Below are 17,864 nucleotides of genomic sequence, written 5' to 3' on the forward strand. Positions count from 1 at the left end.
CCAGAAAAAAAAATCTCTGGAAAATCCACAAATATTTGGAAACTAATTGACACATTAAACTTTTTTTTCAATTAGAGTTTACATTCAATGTTATTGAATGCTATTACATTTAATAATATTATATTCAATAATAGTTTTAAGTGTACAACACAGTGGCTAGACAATCATATACTTTACAAAATGGTCCTGCCAAAATTTCAAGTACCCACTTGGCACTATACATAGTTATTGTAATATTATTGATTATATTTCCTATGCTGTGTTTTATATCCCATTGACTACTTTATGATTAATAATTTTGACTTCCTTTTTAAAAAATTTTATTGAATTTTTTTGGATGACATTTAAATATATATAAAACCCTAATACACAAATAGACTGAACAGAGAAACAACTGAACTGGTTATTATGACGTGTTCTGACCATCAGGGGGCACACACGGAACATAGCAGGCATAAGCAGCAGACAGCAGAGCATGGAACATGGCGGGCTTTGGCCATTTGGGATAGTGGAGCAGGTGAGGAGGTGCCCCAGACCAAGGTGGGGCACTGCTTGCTGTCATTGGGGTGAGCATCTGGTGGTTACTGAAAATTATTTGCTCCTGCACACTGTGGCCCCATCTGGCACTCTCACGTGCTGCCAGCCCCACTCTCACCCTCTCCTGGCAACCAGCACTGGCCCCAATCGCTTGTCACCATCAGCGGGTGTGAGCAGCGGCTGCCAGCCCCAATCAATCCTGAGGGCTTCTCCACCTTCCCCTGCTCCTGAGGGGTGATTGGGGCAGCAGCTGCCACTCATACCCACTAACAGCACCAGCCCCAATTGCTCCACGCCACCAGTGGGTGTAAGTGGGGTTGGTGCCCTCAGCACATGGGAGCAGCAGTGGCAGGAGAGGGGCTGCTGGCTGACAGGGGAAGGGGGTGTGTGGCTGGAGGGGCCAGTGGGGATGCAGAGGATAGGCTGAGACCCACCCCTATGCCCACTACAACCTCACAGCCCACAGTTCCTTTCAAGGTGCATGAATTCATGCACTGTGCCCCTAGATGGTTAATAAAATTATACAGGTTTCAGTTGTACAATTATATAATACGTCATCTGTATATTGTAGTATATGTTCACCATCTAAACTCAAGTCTCCCTCCATCATCATTTATCTCTCTTTTATCCTCTTCTACCTCCCACTACCCCCTCTTTCCCTCTGGTAATCAACATGCTGATGTCTTGAGATTTTCTGTAGTTCTTGTTGTTTAATCCCTTCACATATGACTAAGAAAAAAATAAACATTTTAATAAATGCTGTTGGGACAACTGATTAGCCATTTCATAAAAGGTAAAATTTGATCCATAATTCATATAATAAAAATAGAATCTCCAAATGGTTTAGAGACCTATATGTAAAAAAAATGAAGCTCTTTATACTAGAGAGAATACAAGTAGATTTTGTAATAATCTGGAGTTGTGGAAAGAATTTTTTATCAAAGAATCAAAATCCAAACACAAAGGAAAATGGATAAATCAGTTAGCTACAAAACACAAAACAAGAAAAAACAAAAATCTAACAAGCAATTTGGAAAACATGTTTTTAAAATGTATAAAAAGTAAAAAGCTAATATCCCAAATAAATGCAAGTGATCTTTAAAGACAAGTAAAAAAGACCATAAATCCATTACATAAAATGGCAAAAACATTTTTTTAAAGCACATACAAATAACCATCCTATATAATAAAAGGCTAATATGCAAATTGTCCCCTTGGGAGTTTGACCAGGAGACCAGGAGTTCAATCACTTGCTATGACGTGTGATGACCACCAGGGGGTGGCACCTAACATGGTGAGTGACCAGCTGTGGCAGCGATGGAGTCCTGAGGGAGCAAGGGAAGGAGGAGGTGGGAAGGTGGGGAGGCAGGGAGGTAGGAAAACTGATTGTCCCTGATTGCCAGCCAAGCCTAGGGAAACTACCTGCCCAGAATTTTCATGCACCAGGCCTCTAATTGAATATATAAAAAGATGATAAAATCTACTCATAACAACAGGAAGGTAAATTAAAATTACTTTAAAAAACTATTTCTCACCCATCAGGTTATCTATTCTCTGTTCCTATCTGTTGTGATTCATGCGCATTATCTCATGCATTTATTATTTTATGTGTATTATACATTGAATAATAAACAAGTGATAATCAAGTTACCTATAAAGAGAAGGAGCAGAGCCTTGCAGATAGAAAGTTCTCAGTAAGCTCTAGCTATCTTTATTCTAGTTCATTCTAATCATGAATAATATCGGATCTGGGTGCTTGCTCCTTCAATAGTGGGATCTGTTGGTCCACTCTATACAGTACATCCCCATTATACAAATAACTTATATGTGTACACACCTGCACACAATTATAAAAATTCCAGAAGCAATCCTTTCCTAGTTATGGAGACAAATAAGTTACGGGATAGTGAATATCTTTGGGAACATATTTCTTTTGGCTCTATTTTCTCACTCTGAACTGACAAAGGAGATGGTTCTGGCAGTTGAGGAAAAGCTGCCTTTGGTGTGTCAACTCTGAACAAGATTGGGTCAAGTGCATGAGTTACCATGGCAACAACATAATCAGGATGCATCATCTCCCATAGCAACTGCACTGAGGGGGCCTAGTGTCTGAGTAAAAGCTTTCTCTCACTGGCAGGGGATGTTTGAATCCACATCTACAGCTACACCCTGGGGTGCTAGTTGTAAGGATTCAAAGAGGCCACACACAAAAACACAGAGACTGGAATTATAAGTCGCTTCAGCAGCTTCATCATTTTTCAGACACCATTGCCCACCATAATTACAGTAAGGTGTGGGAGAGCAACCTCAGTCAGGGCTGAAATGCCTGATAGCCAAGTGTAATTTCACACTGAGAAAATAGCCTAATTTTGAGGTTAGACAAGAAAAATGTATCTCCATTTTAAGGCAATCCTTATTACCTGCAAGTGTCTACACACAACATTCTGGGAGATTACCCATCCAATGTTTCCAGTACTAGATGAAGATACACTACAAAAAAACAAATCTAACACTACAACCCTGTTGCTTTCAGGCTAATTCACACATAATATATATGGGAAACATGAAGAACTCTGAAAACCGGGATCATTGATTACTCAGCCTTGTTCATTTTCCACTGGTACACACAATTGCTACTAAAATTTTTGGTAAAGCACATTTTGCTAGAAATAAATTGCCTGATAAGCCAAGAACTGGAGTAGCCCTTCCAGAAAGTAGGCTAATTTGAGGGTTAAAAGGTGGGAAAAGTATCTCCATACACTAACATGATGGCCAACCAATTCCTGTGTATATCCTAGAAATACTTGTGTAAATATTACTGTTCTCTCAGGGTAATGAGATACATTCAAGGAGTTGTCTAATTCCCATACATTTAACCTAACACTTCTTATATAGCAGTTTATATTCAAGTAATCACTGGTCTAAATATTTTACACATCCTGGACTTTGGATACTTCATGATGTGCAAACAATCCTTTGTGGAGCTCATTTCACAATGACACAGGTGAGCCTAGCTCTTAGCCCCATGTTATACATCAAAAATTGAAGGCCTAAATACTCAGCCTTCAAAATGCACACCCATAAGTGGAATAACCATTGAGATGAAGAAGCAGAGTAAAGACACTTTTTGATTTACTGACAAACTACTTCCATAGGAGTGATGGTACAATGATAAGGATGGTACAATGTAGAGAAAGAGAAAATTTGAGCTATGCATAGTTCTGGAAAGTAGAGCAGATGATGGCACTGATGTGCGTGGAGAAAACAAATCCATGAGTCTAGTTGCAGTCACTCATCCCCCTAATTACAGTAGAAAGATACAATGAAGGAGATTGAGTCTTGATTTTTCTGTCTCCAAATGTAGTAATGACACCAAAGATAGCAAAGTGATAATGTCAGTTTCAAACATCTGGTGGAAGAATGAGCACAATAATATAATGAATAAAACAATCAAGTATGTTGTCAATATGCTTCACTGTTATTTGATATACTTTCAGCACACATTTACTGAGCACCTATTTTGTGATCGCTCCTGTGTAGACAGATTCAGATTACAAGTCTGAATCCTGTAGGAGAAAATTGAGTGTCAATAAGAATGATAACTAAAATGGATTTAAACACATCATTATTGGGTCCCTAGTAGCTTTAAAGGAAAAATGACCTTATGGTCACAGTTATTAAATTCTAGAAAATTGATTTATTATTTTAAAATTGAGTAAGCAGAAGCAAATAATGAAACAATTATCCTGTGTTTGGCATATGAACTGTAACAATGGTAACCAAGTAGTGAGTGAGGGAAGTTTCTCATTGAATAATTCCATCTAATAAATGAAGAAGGACAAATAGAATGAAAATACCTTCAATTTTAGCCTCAAATGACATACGTGCTCCAGGCAATGAATACCAATATCTGCTCCCATTACAAAAAGGACAACCATACAGTATGTGCCACCTAATGAACTAATGAGGTACTATTTCTGAGACATTTTTCCCAAATGTGAAGATTGAATCAAGAGAAGACTGTAGATCTAAATCTCAATTTACAAGGAAGACAGAGTACAGAGAAGTGTGTTAAATGATGCCCCAAAATAAAATAAGCAAAAGTATGCATGTGGATGACTCTGGAGAACAAACAACTCATTTCTCACAAGAAAAAGAGAGAGTAAGAGAGTGAATTTTACAGAGAATTAACATGCATACTGAGAAATTGAAATGTGTGAGACTAAATGGGATCCAGAGTTGAACAAAACAAAATGAAAACTGCTTTTATGAGAGAGTAAGGGAAACTTTATCTGTCAATGAATGTTGAAGATATTAAATTATTAATTATTGTTTAGGTATGATAATAGCATGAATTGCATTACTAAAATAGTATTATAGGGAGGGAGGCAAGGAGGGAGGGAGAGAAGGAGGGAGGAAGGGAAGGAAGAAGGGAGAGAGGGAGAAAATGAATATCTTGGATGTGCTTGAAGAAAACCTGGGGCATGGGAGAAGTTAGTAGGTGTTGATGAAATAAAATTGATCAAAAGCTCATCATTGTTGAAGCTGGATAGGATTTACATGTGGGTTCTTTATTATATTGTCATTTATCACTTTGACAGTATTTATAATAGAAATTTTTTAAAAAAATCCAAAATCACAATATAGACTATGAAATCATAATTTCTGGATATAAGGCCAGTATTAATATTTGTAAAAGTTAACTTAAAATGAGTTTAAGCTGAAGCCTGGAGCCAGAAGTATAAACAAAATAAGTCTTACCTATCTGGTGTGAAACTATACTACAAGGCTATAGTAATCAAAACAGCATGGTACTGGGGGCGAGCAGGGCGGGTCACGCGTGGGCAGGCGTAGCGCGAGGGCCGGGGCAGAGCCGCGCAATCGCCAGATCTGCTCTCGGTCCACGCTGTCCATCGCGCTGCCCGCCCGCCGCCACCACCGCCGCTGCTGCTGCCGCTGCCGCCACCATGGGAATGCAAGTGGAGACCAAATGCTCCGGAGATGGGTGCACCTTCCCAAAGCGCAGCCAGACCTGTGTGGTGCACTACACGGGGATGCTTGAAGATGGAAAGAAATTTGATTCCTCCCGGGACAGAAACAAGCCCTTTAAGTTTATGCTAGGCAAACAGGAGGTGATCCGAGGCTGGGAAGAAGGGGTTGCCCAGATGAGTGTGGGTCAGAGAGCCAAACTGACTATCTCCCCAGACTCTGCCTATGGTGCCACTGGGCACCCAGGCATCATCCCACCAAATGCCACTCTCATCTTTGATGTGGAACTTCTAAAACTGGAGTGACAGGAATGGCCTACTCCTTGAGTTCCCTGTGCTTGGATGTGCCATGGAGGGATCTGGAGCCCTCGACGCGCACACGCGAATCCGTGCGGAGCTTTTCCTGATGTTCCACTACACTTTGTATAAACATCTGCCCCGACTGAATGTGCTTTGTCACCCAGCTTTGCTCTTCCCCTTTCTCCTTGTATGTGTGTTGACCTAAACTACATGCCATTTACCTCAAGTTACTCTTTATTTTTGTTTTGGGGTGAAGATTCAGTTTCAGTCTTTTGGGTCTAGGTTTTCAATTACGTATTAGTCAAGTATTAACAGCACAAGTAATGGGTTAACTTTAGACTAGGAATTGGTGTGTGGGGGATGCAAGAATGTTTATTTTATTTTACTTTTTGGATGAAATTTTTATCTATTATATATTAAACATTCTTGCTGCTGCGCTGCAAAGCCATAGCAGACTTGAGGCGCTGTTGAGGGCCGAACTATCTCCAAGTTGAGAGATGTCTTTAGGTTGAATTAAGAGCCCTACCCAAAACTGAAGTGGGGGGGAGAGAGCCCTCACCTCCACTGCCCCATCCCACTCTCCCCTTAAACCCTCTGCCTTTTAAAAGCAAATCTTTTTCACTGCGATGTTGGACACTACAGGTATCTGTCCCCGGGCCAGCAGGGACCTCTGAAGCCTTCTTCATGGCCTGGCTTTTCCCCCCATCCTGTGGTTTTTTTTCTAATAGATATTCAGGACTTTTATAATGTCATAGCTATCCAGGCTCCATTCCCTAAATTTTAAGAACTTTAATCGAAAGTTTAAATTGAAGATGCTGTTTGTAGACGCTTAAAACCCAATGAAAGCCCAGCCATCATGACAAATCCTTGAGTGTTGTCTTAAGAAAATGATGCTGGTCATCACAGCTTCAGCTTCTGTTTTTTCGATGCTCACCTCCCCCTGCTGAGCTCAAAGTTTTCTGGCTTCTTCCCTCCTTTCACTCCTTTGCTGTCGTGCGTAGTGATTTGGTGAGAGAAATTATGGCTTCCTACCCCCTACCCACTCCCCTGCACTACATATGAGTTTCGAGTTTTATTATTGCAATAAAAGTGCTTTACGCTGGCTTTTCTCAAAAAACAAAAACAAAAACAAAAACAAAAACACAGCATGGTACTGGCATAAAAATGGACACATAGATTAATGAAACTGAATAGAGAGCCAATTAATATTTTGCCATGGAGACAAGAGTATATAATGGGGTAAAGATAGTCTATTCACTAAAAGGTGTTAAAAATGGACAGATGCATGCAAAAAAAAAAAAATAAGAAGAAAAGAAAAGAAACTAGACCACCTTCTCACACTATATACAAGAATAAGCTCAAAATGGATTAAAACGTAAATGTAAGATACCAGGCCCCCAGAGGGTGAAGTGCAACAGCAGTCACATGAGTGTGTGGTGAGTGGAGGGTGGGTGAGCCAGCAGCAGAAAACCTATCCCCCTGAGGTGGAGAGCTGGCAGGTCTAGACCACTGGAGAGCTGAGGCTCCAGGTCCCCAGCACATGCCGCTCTGTGCCATCAGACAGCTCTTACAAAACACAAATTCAAGAAATAGGTTCAGAATTTCAAGGAGGCAACAGCAACCCACAAATCCAAGGACCCGTTCTCACCTTGGCCCTGTGGGACTACACTAGTGCACCATCAGTTAACTTCTCTAGGCTTCAGTCTCTTCTGTAAAATAGAGATTGAATTTTTAAATGTATCTGGTAGTATAATCAATCATTACATGTTGAGTATTCATTTATGAAGGCATTAAGGAGGCTAGGATGTTATCAGTTAACAAGCAGCAAATATTGTATCAGAATTCTAGTTATTCAATACTCTATGCAGGTAGCGTAGGGGCAAACATCACAACAGATAGACAGACAGAGCCATGCACTAAGCGGATTAGACAGGGCCAATCCCTCCAGGGCTTCCATGAAGAACTGGGCCCCAGTTCATGGCTAAAGCCCAAACGCGCCAGGTGTTCACCCGTCTGCAGAAGATGGCAGCAAGTTCAGAGCAAACCATTCTGAATCCAACTGCGCAATAGCTGGTCCTGGCGAGACACATGTGGTCCACAGAAGCTGGCATCTGCCTGAGTTCCCATGGCAACCAAGTATACCAGGACAATTCATCTCCCAGAGAAAGTGCCAGGGGAGGCTTTGTCTCCGGGGTGGCCTGGAGTTGGTGGGTGGGTTCATGCCTCTCTTGTGGGTACTGTCTACTTTGCACCGGGCCCACGCTGTTTACTTACAAAACCAGCTCTGGGAGGGACTTTTCATGCTTTTATAGGGCACCAGCACACACAGGCTCAGCATCATCCGTGTCCCCAGCCCAGAGAACCATCCTCCTCGCCTCTTCCTGTCTTTCCTTCCTCCTGGGTGGGGTGACCTTCTCTTCCTCATCAAAGTGCCATCAGCCCTTTACGGCCCTTGTCACAGGATCCCAGGGGTGCTCCAGTCCCCCCGTCCATTGATAGGTTGACGGGGTGGGTCAGTAGCCGGAGGGGAATGAGGGGGCCAACAGGGGAGGAATTGTCGCGTGTGTGTAGGTTACAGTTCATATGGGGTGTCAGGCAGACTCAGTGTGGCTTTCCCCATGCAGCGGCCAGTCCTCCACTGCTGACCTTTAGGAGAGCACAGTGTTGGGAGGGGACACCCACTCTGTCCCTGCGTGTTCCCTCCTGTTTCTTCTGGGTATGCCAGGAATCCAAAGCCCTCATCGCTTCACCTGGGAGCTTACTCTGGGTTCACTGTGTATTGAGCAATCCCGAGGGCTGTGGGACCACCTCCCCCCGAAAAGCAGGACTGCTTCTGCTCACTATCACAGCCGTCAATCTCCCCAGGTCAGGGTTTTCCTCCAGCATCACAACCCTCGGCCCTGTGTGGGCATCCAGGCAAGCCTGCCTTCACTGCCCTCAGGCTGCTTGGAACTGGTGCAGCAGTGCAAGCATGGTGTTCTGCTGCAAGCAGTCCTCCTTTGTCTCTCCCCCAGAGTCCTCTGTCTCTGTCAGCATTCGTCAATCTGGGACACATTAACTTGTAAGGCCCCCCTGGGGTGCATAAATCTCAGGCCCTCCACTGTCCTTGACACACGGGTTGAAGTACATCACTCTTGTTTCCCTTTGCTTTTAGGACAAAGTTCAACTTTCATAACATGGTCTTTCAGGCCCTGCCACACCTGACCCTGCCAGCCTCTCCAAGTACTTGTGCCATTTCCCCCAAATCTCTCTGCTCTTTATTCATATGGAGGACTAAAGTAGTGCCTGACATCTAGGCCCTGGCTTGACACTCACAAGGAAGTCTTAATGTTGCCAGTAACATGATTTGCTACTCACGGTTAATGTTGTTCTCCCTTTGGATCTGAACTATATCACCCAATTGGAACTCTAATTTCAGGTGTGCTGGTTAATAATGTGGATTTTGTAATAAAAGAAAACACAATAATTTCAAGAGAAACATCAAAATTGCTTTATTAAAGTAATGGCCACCACTAGCTACACATTTCCCCCATCTTTCATGTAATATGTGGATACCATCCCAATAGAACTCTTCTTGTTTTGAAGCAAACCAATCAGAGGCCAAATTTTCCAGTTCTTTGTACGTTTTGAAGTGCTGCTTAGAAAGTGCATGTGCCATTTAACAAGTGGTAATTTGAAGGAGCAAGGTCTGATAAATACGGCGGGTGGGTTAATACTTCCCAGGCAAGATCTTTTAATGTGTCTTTAATTGGTTTTGAAGTGTGTGATGGTGTGTTCTCATGAAGCAAAATTACTTTGCCTTGTTTTCTGGGACATTCTGGTAGTTTTACAATCAAAGTGTGGATCAAATTGAGTATTTATTGTCGGTAGCGATCAGTATTAATGGTTTCACCTGGTTTTAGAAGCTCATAATACACCACACCTTCCTGATCCCACCAAACGCAGAGCATTGTCTTCTTTCCAACATGATTTGGCCTTACAGTTGATGCTGATGGTTGACTTGGATCAACCCATGATTTTGTGCATTTGGGATTTTCAAAATAAGTCCACTTTTCATCGCCAGTCACAATTTGATGCAAAAACAACTTTCTTTCGTGCCATTGAAGCAACAGTTTACTGATGACTGTTTGGTTTTCCATTTGTCTTTTGTTCAGTTGATGTAATACCCATTTTACTTCCTTTAAAATCTTTCCCATTGCTTGCAAACGATCGGAAATTGTTTGCTGAGCAATGTTTTATCTTTCTGCAAGTTGTATTTTAGTTTGACACACATCTTCATCCAATAATGCTTGTAATTGTTGGTCTTCAAACTTTTTTGTTTGACCTGGATGTTCTTTGTTTTTGACATCAAAATCATCACTTTTAAAGTGCTTAACCCAGAGTTCACAAGTATCTTGAGATGGTGCATGTTCACCATAAGATTCCTGAAGTATACAATAATTTTCAGCACATTTCTTCAAAATAATGAATTAAAATTTCTCACAAATGCTCTTTTTTGGGGGGCACAAAATTTGGCATTTTTAAGCATAAAAAATCTATGATGTTAATACCTTCAGAAAATTTGACATATGAAGTTTTTAAGCTTGCTGTCAATACAAAAAAATAGCATACATATCAAATCACATATATATCAACATATGGGTAACTTAAGGTGAGCAGACGTCCTGCTTTTGGCGGGACAGTCCCAATTTTTAAAAATTTGTCCCGCGGCCCGCGGCGTTTTAAAAAAGTCCAAAAGATTTTGCCGGGACCGGTTTGGCTCAGTGGATAGAGCGTCGGCCTGTGGACTGAAGGGTCCCGGGTTCGATTCCGGTCAAGGGCATGTACCTTGGTTGCGGGCACATCCCCAGTGGGGGGTGTGCAGGAGGCAGCTGGTCGATGTTTCTCTCTCATCGATGTTTCTAACTCTCTGTCCCTCTCAATTCCTCTCCGTGAAAATCAATAAAATATATTAAAAAAAAAAAAAAGTCCAAAAGATTTAAAAGAATCTTTCCAAAAATTGGGACTTTTTTAAAATGCCGCGGGACGCGGGACAAATTGTTAAAAATCGGGACTTTCCCGCCAAAAGCGGGAAGTCTGGTCACCTTATCTTAAAAGGCCAACGCTGTGAACTGAATTTACAAGCTCCCACCTCTTTGAGCTCCAGTGCCAGGCGAAGCTCTGGGGGACCCGGACACATACGGGGAGAAACTGGGCTGTCTGGCATCAGGGTAGGAACTCAGGGGTGGCTTTCTTCCAGACATAGGTGTTCACAGCAGTCATTGTTCCCCGTATTGGGACCTCCTAGGTGCAGGGCTGACTGGCAGACATTTCTGTTAGCTCAGCCCTGGTGATTCCCTCAGACCCCACCCCACCCAATTTACAACCCCACCCAAGCTGTGTGCAGCAGCTTTTGCATATGAATGGTCTCTCCTTTCTCGGGTGAAAACTCTGTCAAACAAGCTTCAGCTGGGTCAGGGAGTCCCAAACCTATTAATAAAAGGCGAAAGGCCAGGCACCAGCATCAGCCTGCCTTGCTTCACAGCTGGGCCTCATCGGGTCACTTCTAAATCCAATACAAAGGAGAGGAATCTGCAGATCTCTCTGTGGCTCCTGCTGAGTGGCCCAGGCAATGGCTGACTTTGCACCTCCCTGGAGACCCAAGAGCCAGTGTACTCAGTGGTCATTGTGAGACCACACCAGATTACAACTCCTCACATCCCTAAGTGACACACTCAAGGGGCAGACTCAGTGAGCACCAAAGCCCCACTGAAGCAAGTCCTGCTCCATAGCGTGTCTCCTGCACAGCAGCTCTCCCACTGCAGTCACAGCCGGTGCCCACAATTGGCCTGAAGGCCAATTCCTCTCAGTGACACCAACAGCAATTAAGACTCAACTACAACCAAACTGGGCACACACCCCACAAAAGGGTGCATCGAGAGTGTCTACCTTAGGTGATTGTGGAGGTTGAGCCACTGGCCCCTATAGGACACCTACTACACAAGGCCACTCTATCAACTCAAGGAGACCTACCAGCTACCCAATACATAGAAACAAACACAGGGGAGCAGCCAAAATGTGGAGACAAAGAAACATGTCACAAATGAGAGAAATGTAAGAAAGCAAACTACTGGTTCAAAACCATGGTTATAACTTTACTCAAGTGTCTTCTATAAACCTCCAAGGAACTTAGTGAGACTTTCAAGGATCTTAATGAGAATGCAATTTTTTTTTTTTTTTTGGTTTTCTGTTTTCCTCATAATTAAGCTCAAACTCCATAATATGAAATGCAAGGTCCTTCTTTCTCTGACCTCTTATTATTTCCAGCCTCATCTCTCATCATTACTCTGTTCATGCTATACTTTAACCACACTACCATTCTTCCCTTTTATTCATTCATTCAATCATTTAGTCAACTTTAAACAAGTCTTTATTGAATAGCCTCTAGAGATAAGGTCTACTGTAGCTTTTTTTAAAAATTATATTTTATTGATTTTGTACAGAGAGGAAGGGAGAGGGATAGAGAGTTAGAAACATCGATGAGAGAGAGTCATCGATCAGCTGCCTCTTGCGCACCCCCTACTGGGGATATGGCCGCAACCAAGGTACATGCCCTTGACCAGAATCGAACGCCAGGACCTTTCAGTCCGCAGACCGACTCTCTACCGCTGAGCCAAACCAGTTTCGGCCTACTGTAGCTTTTTAATATGCACCAGTCAATGGGATAGCCAGAGTTCCTACATTGTCTCCTCTTTACTGGTTATTATTGTCATATTATCATGTTGATAGCTGTTTATGTGTTTGTTTTCCCTATTGGTTGAAGGATCTTAAAATGCAGAACTGTATCTTATTGTTCTGTATGTGGGCATATTAGGAACAAAACCTTACACTGAATGGTTGGATCAAAATCTATTAGTTGAACAGTAAACTACTAGTATAAGTCAAAATATTTAAATGAATTATAAAAATACTAGAGGCCCAGTGCATGAAAATTCATGCACTGGAGGGGGGTCTCTCACCCCACCCCGCTCCCTTTCACAATCTGGGAGCACTCAGGGGTGGGAGGTGACCTGGCTATCAGGGGAAGGCGACACCCCATCACATCTCTGCTCCTGCCACTGTTGGCAGGGCAAGCCTTGGCCAGCCCTGGTTACCTGAGCCTTGGGCAGCCCTGGGCAGCTGGGGGGTTGAGGGGACTGGGGGACTCCAAAGCCAGCAAGGGGGGCCCTTGCCATGCACCTGCTGCACCGACAGGGGGGGACTGGGCACCGCCATCTTGTGGCTGTGGGTGCTACCATCTTTGAGGGTGGGGCAGTCAATTAGCATATTCCCTCCTAGGCTCTGGGCAGTGCCATTTTTGTGATGCTGTGAGGGGAAATTAGCATATTCCCTCTTTATTATATAAGATTAGCAAAAGTAAGGACCTGTGCTAGCCCCTGCCATTGCTCTAACTATATTTTGGTCATTTATTCACTCAGCAAACATTGATAATCACCTATTTTATGCTAGGCTCTTATGTGTGTAAGTGTCCCCTTTAACCCCTATGCTGAAGGCTCCTAGTACAAGACTGCTGGGTGTAGCATAGTGCTTGGGACATGGTAAGTGCTCGGTATATAACGGTGGATTGACTGAAAATATCTGCAAAAGAGAAAAACTGAGATCCAGATTTTGGGCCCAGAATTGCTTTCTGGAGGTAGTGGCGATATGTAATTCAATATTGAAATTTTAATCAAAGTAAGGATTATTGTTATTACTGTATTGAAACATTGATAAGTTGTCATTTTCTTCATTGTGGGTGGCGTATATAAGTATACAAGAATGCTCTCTAAATAAGTTCACCTTTATTTATTTGGAAAGATAATAGGGCATGTAACTCGCTGGATACCATTCTAAGACAAAAATAATTCAGATTTAAGATTTTTAAAAATCTTGAAACCAAAGTATGCCACTAATGAAAACGAACCATTTTTTAAGGTATGCCAGAAAACAGTAAACAGATATGGTAAATAAACCATAGACATCCAAGAGTTAAGGGAGGACTAAGGATAAGGGAGCTATTTAATAAGCTAAATCAACAAGGTGAGGTTTGGCAGATACTGCAGTTCCTGGAATGACTAGTTAGGATAAAAAAAAAAAAACACAAACATAAACGGTTTACATCTCTACCCAGGTTGGTGAGAAAAAATGAAATAAAAGCATTGCAAGAGCTTCCTAGAGAGGCACAGGAAGCTGCTTAGAGTGAAAGTGAGGGAGGGTGTGTGGGTGGTGGCAGAAGCTTTAGCTTCTGCCAAACAAAAGGAAATAGCACTTCCGGTCACACTCATCGCGATGCGGCTTTCTTCAAGGTGAGTGTAAAGGAAGGGTCCGTAATTCTCATAAAGTGAATCCTCAAACACGCCAGGGAAGCTTTCCCTCTTGTTGCAGCATGGGGTGGAAGGAAGAATTCATCCCCAGAGTCCTTCTTACGCTTGTGGTTCCAATCGCTTCATTATCTTCTCCTAATCCTCCGGAGATGGCAGGTCATCACCCCCACCCCCACCCCCCTACCAACTCTGCGGGCTTTTTATCCCTGGTCATTCTTCACCTCTCCTCTTTATCCCAGATCCTCTTCCTGATATTTCTGAGCTTGGATCATTCCCTCTACCACAGATTTCTTTCCTATCTCTTACTCCTACCTCCCCCCCCCCCACCTCTTTAAGCCTCAGAACTTTTGCAAACCCCTTCCCCCACTCTGAACCTACATTCTTCCTTTCCCCCACTTCCTACCCCAGTATTGTACTTTCCCTGAAGGCTTCTGACCTCTCCTGTCCCTGACCTGCAGAGGCCAGTGAATCATATACTTTACAAAATCAAGTGTGACTTCAATTTCAAGGTCAAGGTATTCCTTTTTAAAAAATAAGCAGAGAAACAGAAATTTTAGAGCCCTTGAGACAAAGGGACATATCAAATTATTATGTCCTTTTATTTATATTTTTACTCTCAACAAAATTACACATTAGGTATTGCAATGGTTTCAGCCCTCTACTCATGACTTTTTTTTTAACTTTTAAATTTTAGCATAGAACTGAACCCCCAAATTTTTATAAAGTGGCAAACATAGCAGGTGTCAGCTTTAGAAGGTGGAAGCTTTCCATCCCCTTCAGAACTTCCCATAGAACAGAAATGGTTGGCAGATATGACATCCAATTACAAATGTATTATTTCATGAGTTGGGTTTATTATGAAAGTCATTTTCTGGTCTCTGGCAGTACCATTGAACAGCAAGTTGGCAGGTTTCTCAGACAAAAAAAAATTTCCTAAGAGTTTTACAAATATTACCTATTTTGATGCATTGTAACTTTTTTCATACTTCAATGTGAAATATGTATATTTTGCTGTTTCTCTTATCATGAGTAATTGATCTTGTGAGAAGATGAATTGATGATCAGAATTTATTATTTCAATTCTTTACCCAAGTGAAGGGAAATGATCATTAAATTTATAATGAGGTTCAGGGTTTTCAGGCTCTAAAGGGGAATTTAACCAAGTATCTCCTTGAACAAGTAGTTCACTCCCTTCGCTTGTAACTACTGAGTTATGCTTGCCAAAAATAAAAGGTGATTCTTTTTTCTAGGGCATCTTCAATTCTTTTAGAATAAACTATAGGTAGAGGTTTTATGACACAAAAACACTTAGGAACCTTTCCAAAGGGTATTATTGATGACTCTTCATTCTCTATTCAAATCATAATTTACACAGGATTTAAATGTCATACTGCCTTCACCCCACTGTGCATCCGTCCATCCATTCATTCAATGGCTTTTATCGAATAACTTTTATGTGCCAGACAGTGTTCTAAGCATTGAGGATATAGCAGTGGGGGAAGGGGGGAGCAAAAAATTTCCATAAATTTGGAAAAGTTGTATTTTCATTTATCTCAAGGTAGTTTTTTATTTTTCTGCCTAATTTCCTCTTTGATTCATTGGTTGTCATTTAATATCCATGTATTTGTCCTTTTTTTCCCCTGGTTTTCTTCCTGTAGCTTATTTCTAGTTTCATGCCATCGTAATCAGGAAAGATTTAAGTCTTTTTTAATTTACTGAGGTTTGTTTTGTAATATGTCTTGGAGAATGTGCACTTGAAAAAAAAAGTGTATTCTGCAGTTTTTGGATGAAATGTTTTATAAATGTTTATTAAGTTGATCTGGCCTAACATGACATTAAAGGCCATTATTTCCCTCTTAATTTGTTGTCTGGAGATCTACCCATTGATATGAATGAGGTATCAAAAACCCTTAATATTATTGTACTACTGTGAATTTCTCCTTTATGTCCATTAATATTAGCTTTATATTTTTAGGCTCTCTGATATTGTTGCTTAGATGGCTATGATTATTATAGTCTTTTCAACTATAGCTGAGAGAAAGTAAATGAATATTTAATAAATATGTAATAGGTTGTGATGGGGAGGGGCTGAATTATTTTAGGATGGTCAAAAAGGCCTCTGAGTATGGTAAAATCTGAGCAGACACCTAAAGGATGTGAGGGCATGAACTATAAGATATTCATGGAAAAACAAGATACAGTATGTCAGAGTCTCTGCATTTGTTGATCACTCTGCTTCCTAAGTACTCCCCATCATTTTCTGCATAGCATTAATGCAACCCTGCATACTCAACTAACCTACAACGAATCTAATCCATCCACATAAATTCCCCATATTCTCTTTCTTCTGGCTAACCATAAGGTGAATTGTCAGTTACCAGCCCCTCTAGGAAGATATATCTCTATCTCTATCCTCAATCTATTTCTTTATGGTGTACTGTGTTCACAATATATTGCTCATAAATGTTTGGCATGGTAAATGGCAATGAATTCAGTGCTTGTTTGTAACAGACAACCTTTTCAATATAGTAGGCCATTTTATGTTAAAAACCACCCTCTCCGAAACCGGTTTGGCTCAGAGGATAGAGTGTCGGCCTGCGGACTGAAAGGTCCCGGGTTCGATTCTGGTCAGGGGCATGTACCTTGGTTGCGGGCACGTCCCCAGTGGGGGGGGGCGGTGTGTGTGCAAGAGGCAGCTGATCAATGATTCTCTCTCATCGATGTTTCTAACTTTCTATCCCTCTCTCTTCCTCTCTGTAAAAAAACAATAAAATATATATTTTTAAAAAATTAAAAAAAAAAAAAAACACCCTCTGGCAAGTGTGGCTCAGTTGGTTGAGAATTGTCCAGTGCACTGAAAGGTCACCAGTTGGATTCCCAGTCAGGGCACACTCCCAAGTTATGTACTCAATCCTCAGTCAGAGCTCATGTGGGAGGCAGTGGATCAATGTTTCTCATATCAATGTTTCTCTCCTCCCGTTCTCTGTCTCTAAAATCAATTAAAAATAAAAACTACCCTCTAAAGTCAGTATTATCATTGTCATTTTACTGATGAAAAAAAAAGACCCAGGAGTGGGTAGTAATTTGCTAAATGGTGGTAAAGTTCATGGAGTTAAGGTCTATAAGATACTGATTTCTAACCTGGTTCTGTCTTTCTCCCTGCATGTCTATCTCCCTGTTCACTAGTGAGAAAGAGAAAAATATATGGAATATTTTATTATTTTATAAGGCATAATCTAGGTATAGACATTTCATTTTTAAAAACATTTTTATTAATTTCAGAGAGGAACTAAGAGTGAGATATACCAACATCAATGATGAGAGAGAATCAATGATCTGCTGCCTCTGCATGCCCCCTACTGGAGATTAAGACTACAATCCAGGCACATGCCCTGAACTGGAATTGAAACATCACCTCCTAGTTCCTAGGTCAACATGCAACTACTGAGCAACACTGGCTGGGCTAGAAATTCTATTTTTAAAGCTTATTTTCCCAAGTCAGAATATGTCAGGGGCTTTAATTATTTCCTAGTAATAAATATTAGGAAATGTGATAACTCTTTTTACCTGAACATTTTCTAATAAAAAAGTTTAAACAAGTATAAGTTGAAAGAAGAATACAATGGTAACTATAGCCTTAAAATTTTAGGAACCTCTATAATGTTATCCATAGTGGCTGTATCAGTTTACATAACCA

General features: G+C 41.4%; 1 protein-coding gene across 1 annotated transcript; it reads left to right on the top strand.

Moving 5' to 3' along the window:
• Positions 1 to 5,483: 5,483 nt before the first annotated feature.
• On the top strand, positions 5,484 to 5,947 carry LOC311615027 (peptidyl-prolyl cis-trans isomerase FKBP1A-like). The gene has a single exon (XM_084870177.1). The coding sequence runs from the start codon at positions 5,505 to 5,507 to the stop codon at positions 5,829 to 5,831; it is 327 nt and encodes a 108-aa protein (XP_084726303.1). The 5' UTR covers positions 5,484 to 5,504; the 3' UTR covers positions 5,832 to 5,947.
• The last annotated feature ends 11,917 nt before the right edge of the window (positions 5,948 to 17,864 follow it).

Source organism: Pipistrellus hanaki (assembly GCF_964339955.1).
Source record: "Pipistrellus hanaki genome assembly, chromosome: X".
Classification (NCBI taxonomy): Eukaryota; Metazoa; Chordata; class Mammalia; order Chiroptera; family Vespertilionidae; genus Pipistrellus; species Pipistrellus hanaki.

What these genes read in the sequence shown, in the direction of transcription:
- LOC311615027 (XM_084870177.1), top strand. Translation starts at nt 5,505, where the DNA reads ATGGGAATGCAAGTGGAGACCAAATGCTCCGGAGATGGGTGCACCTTC.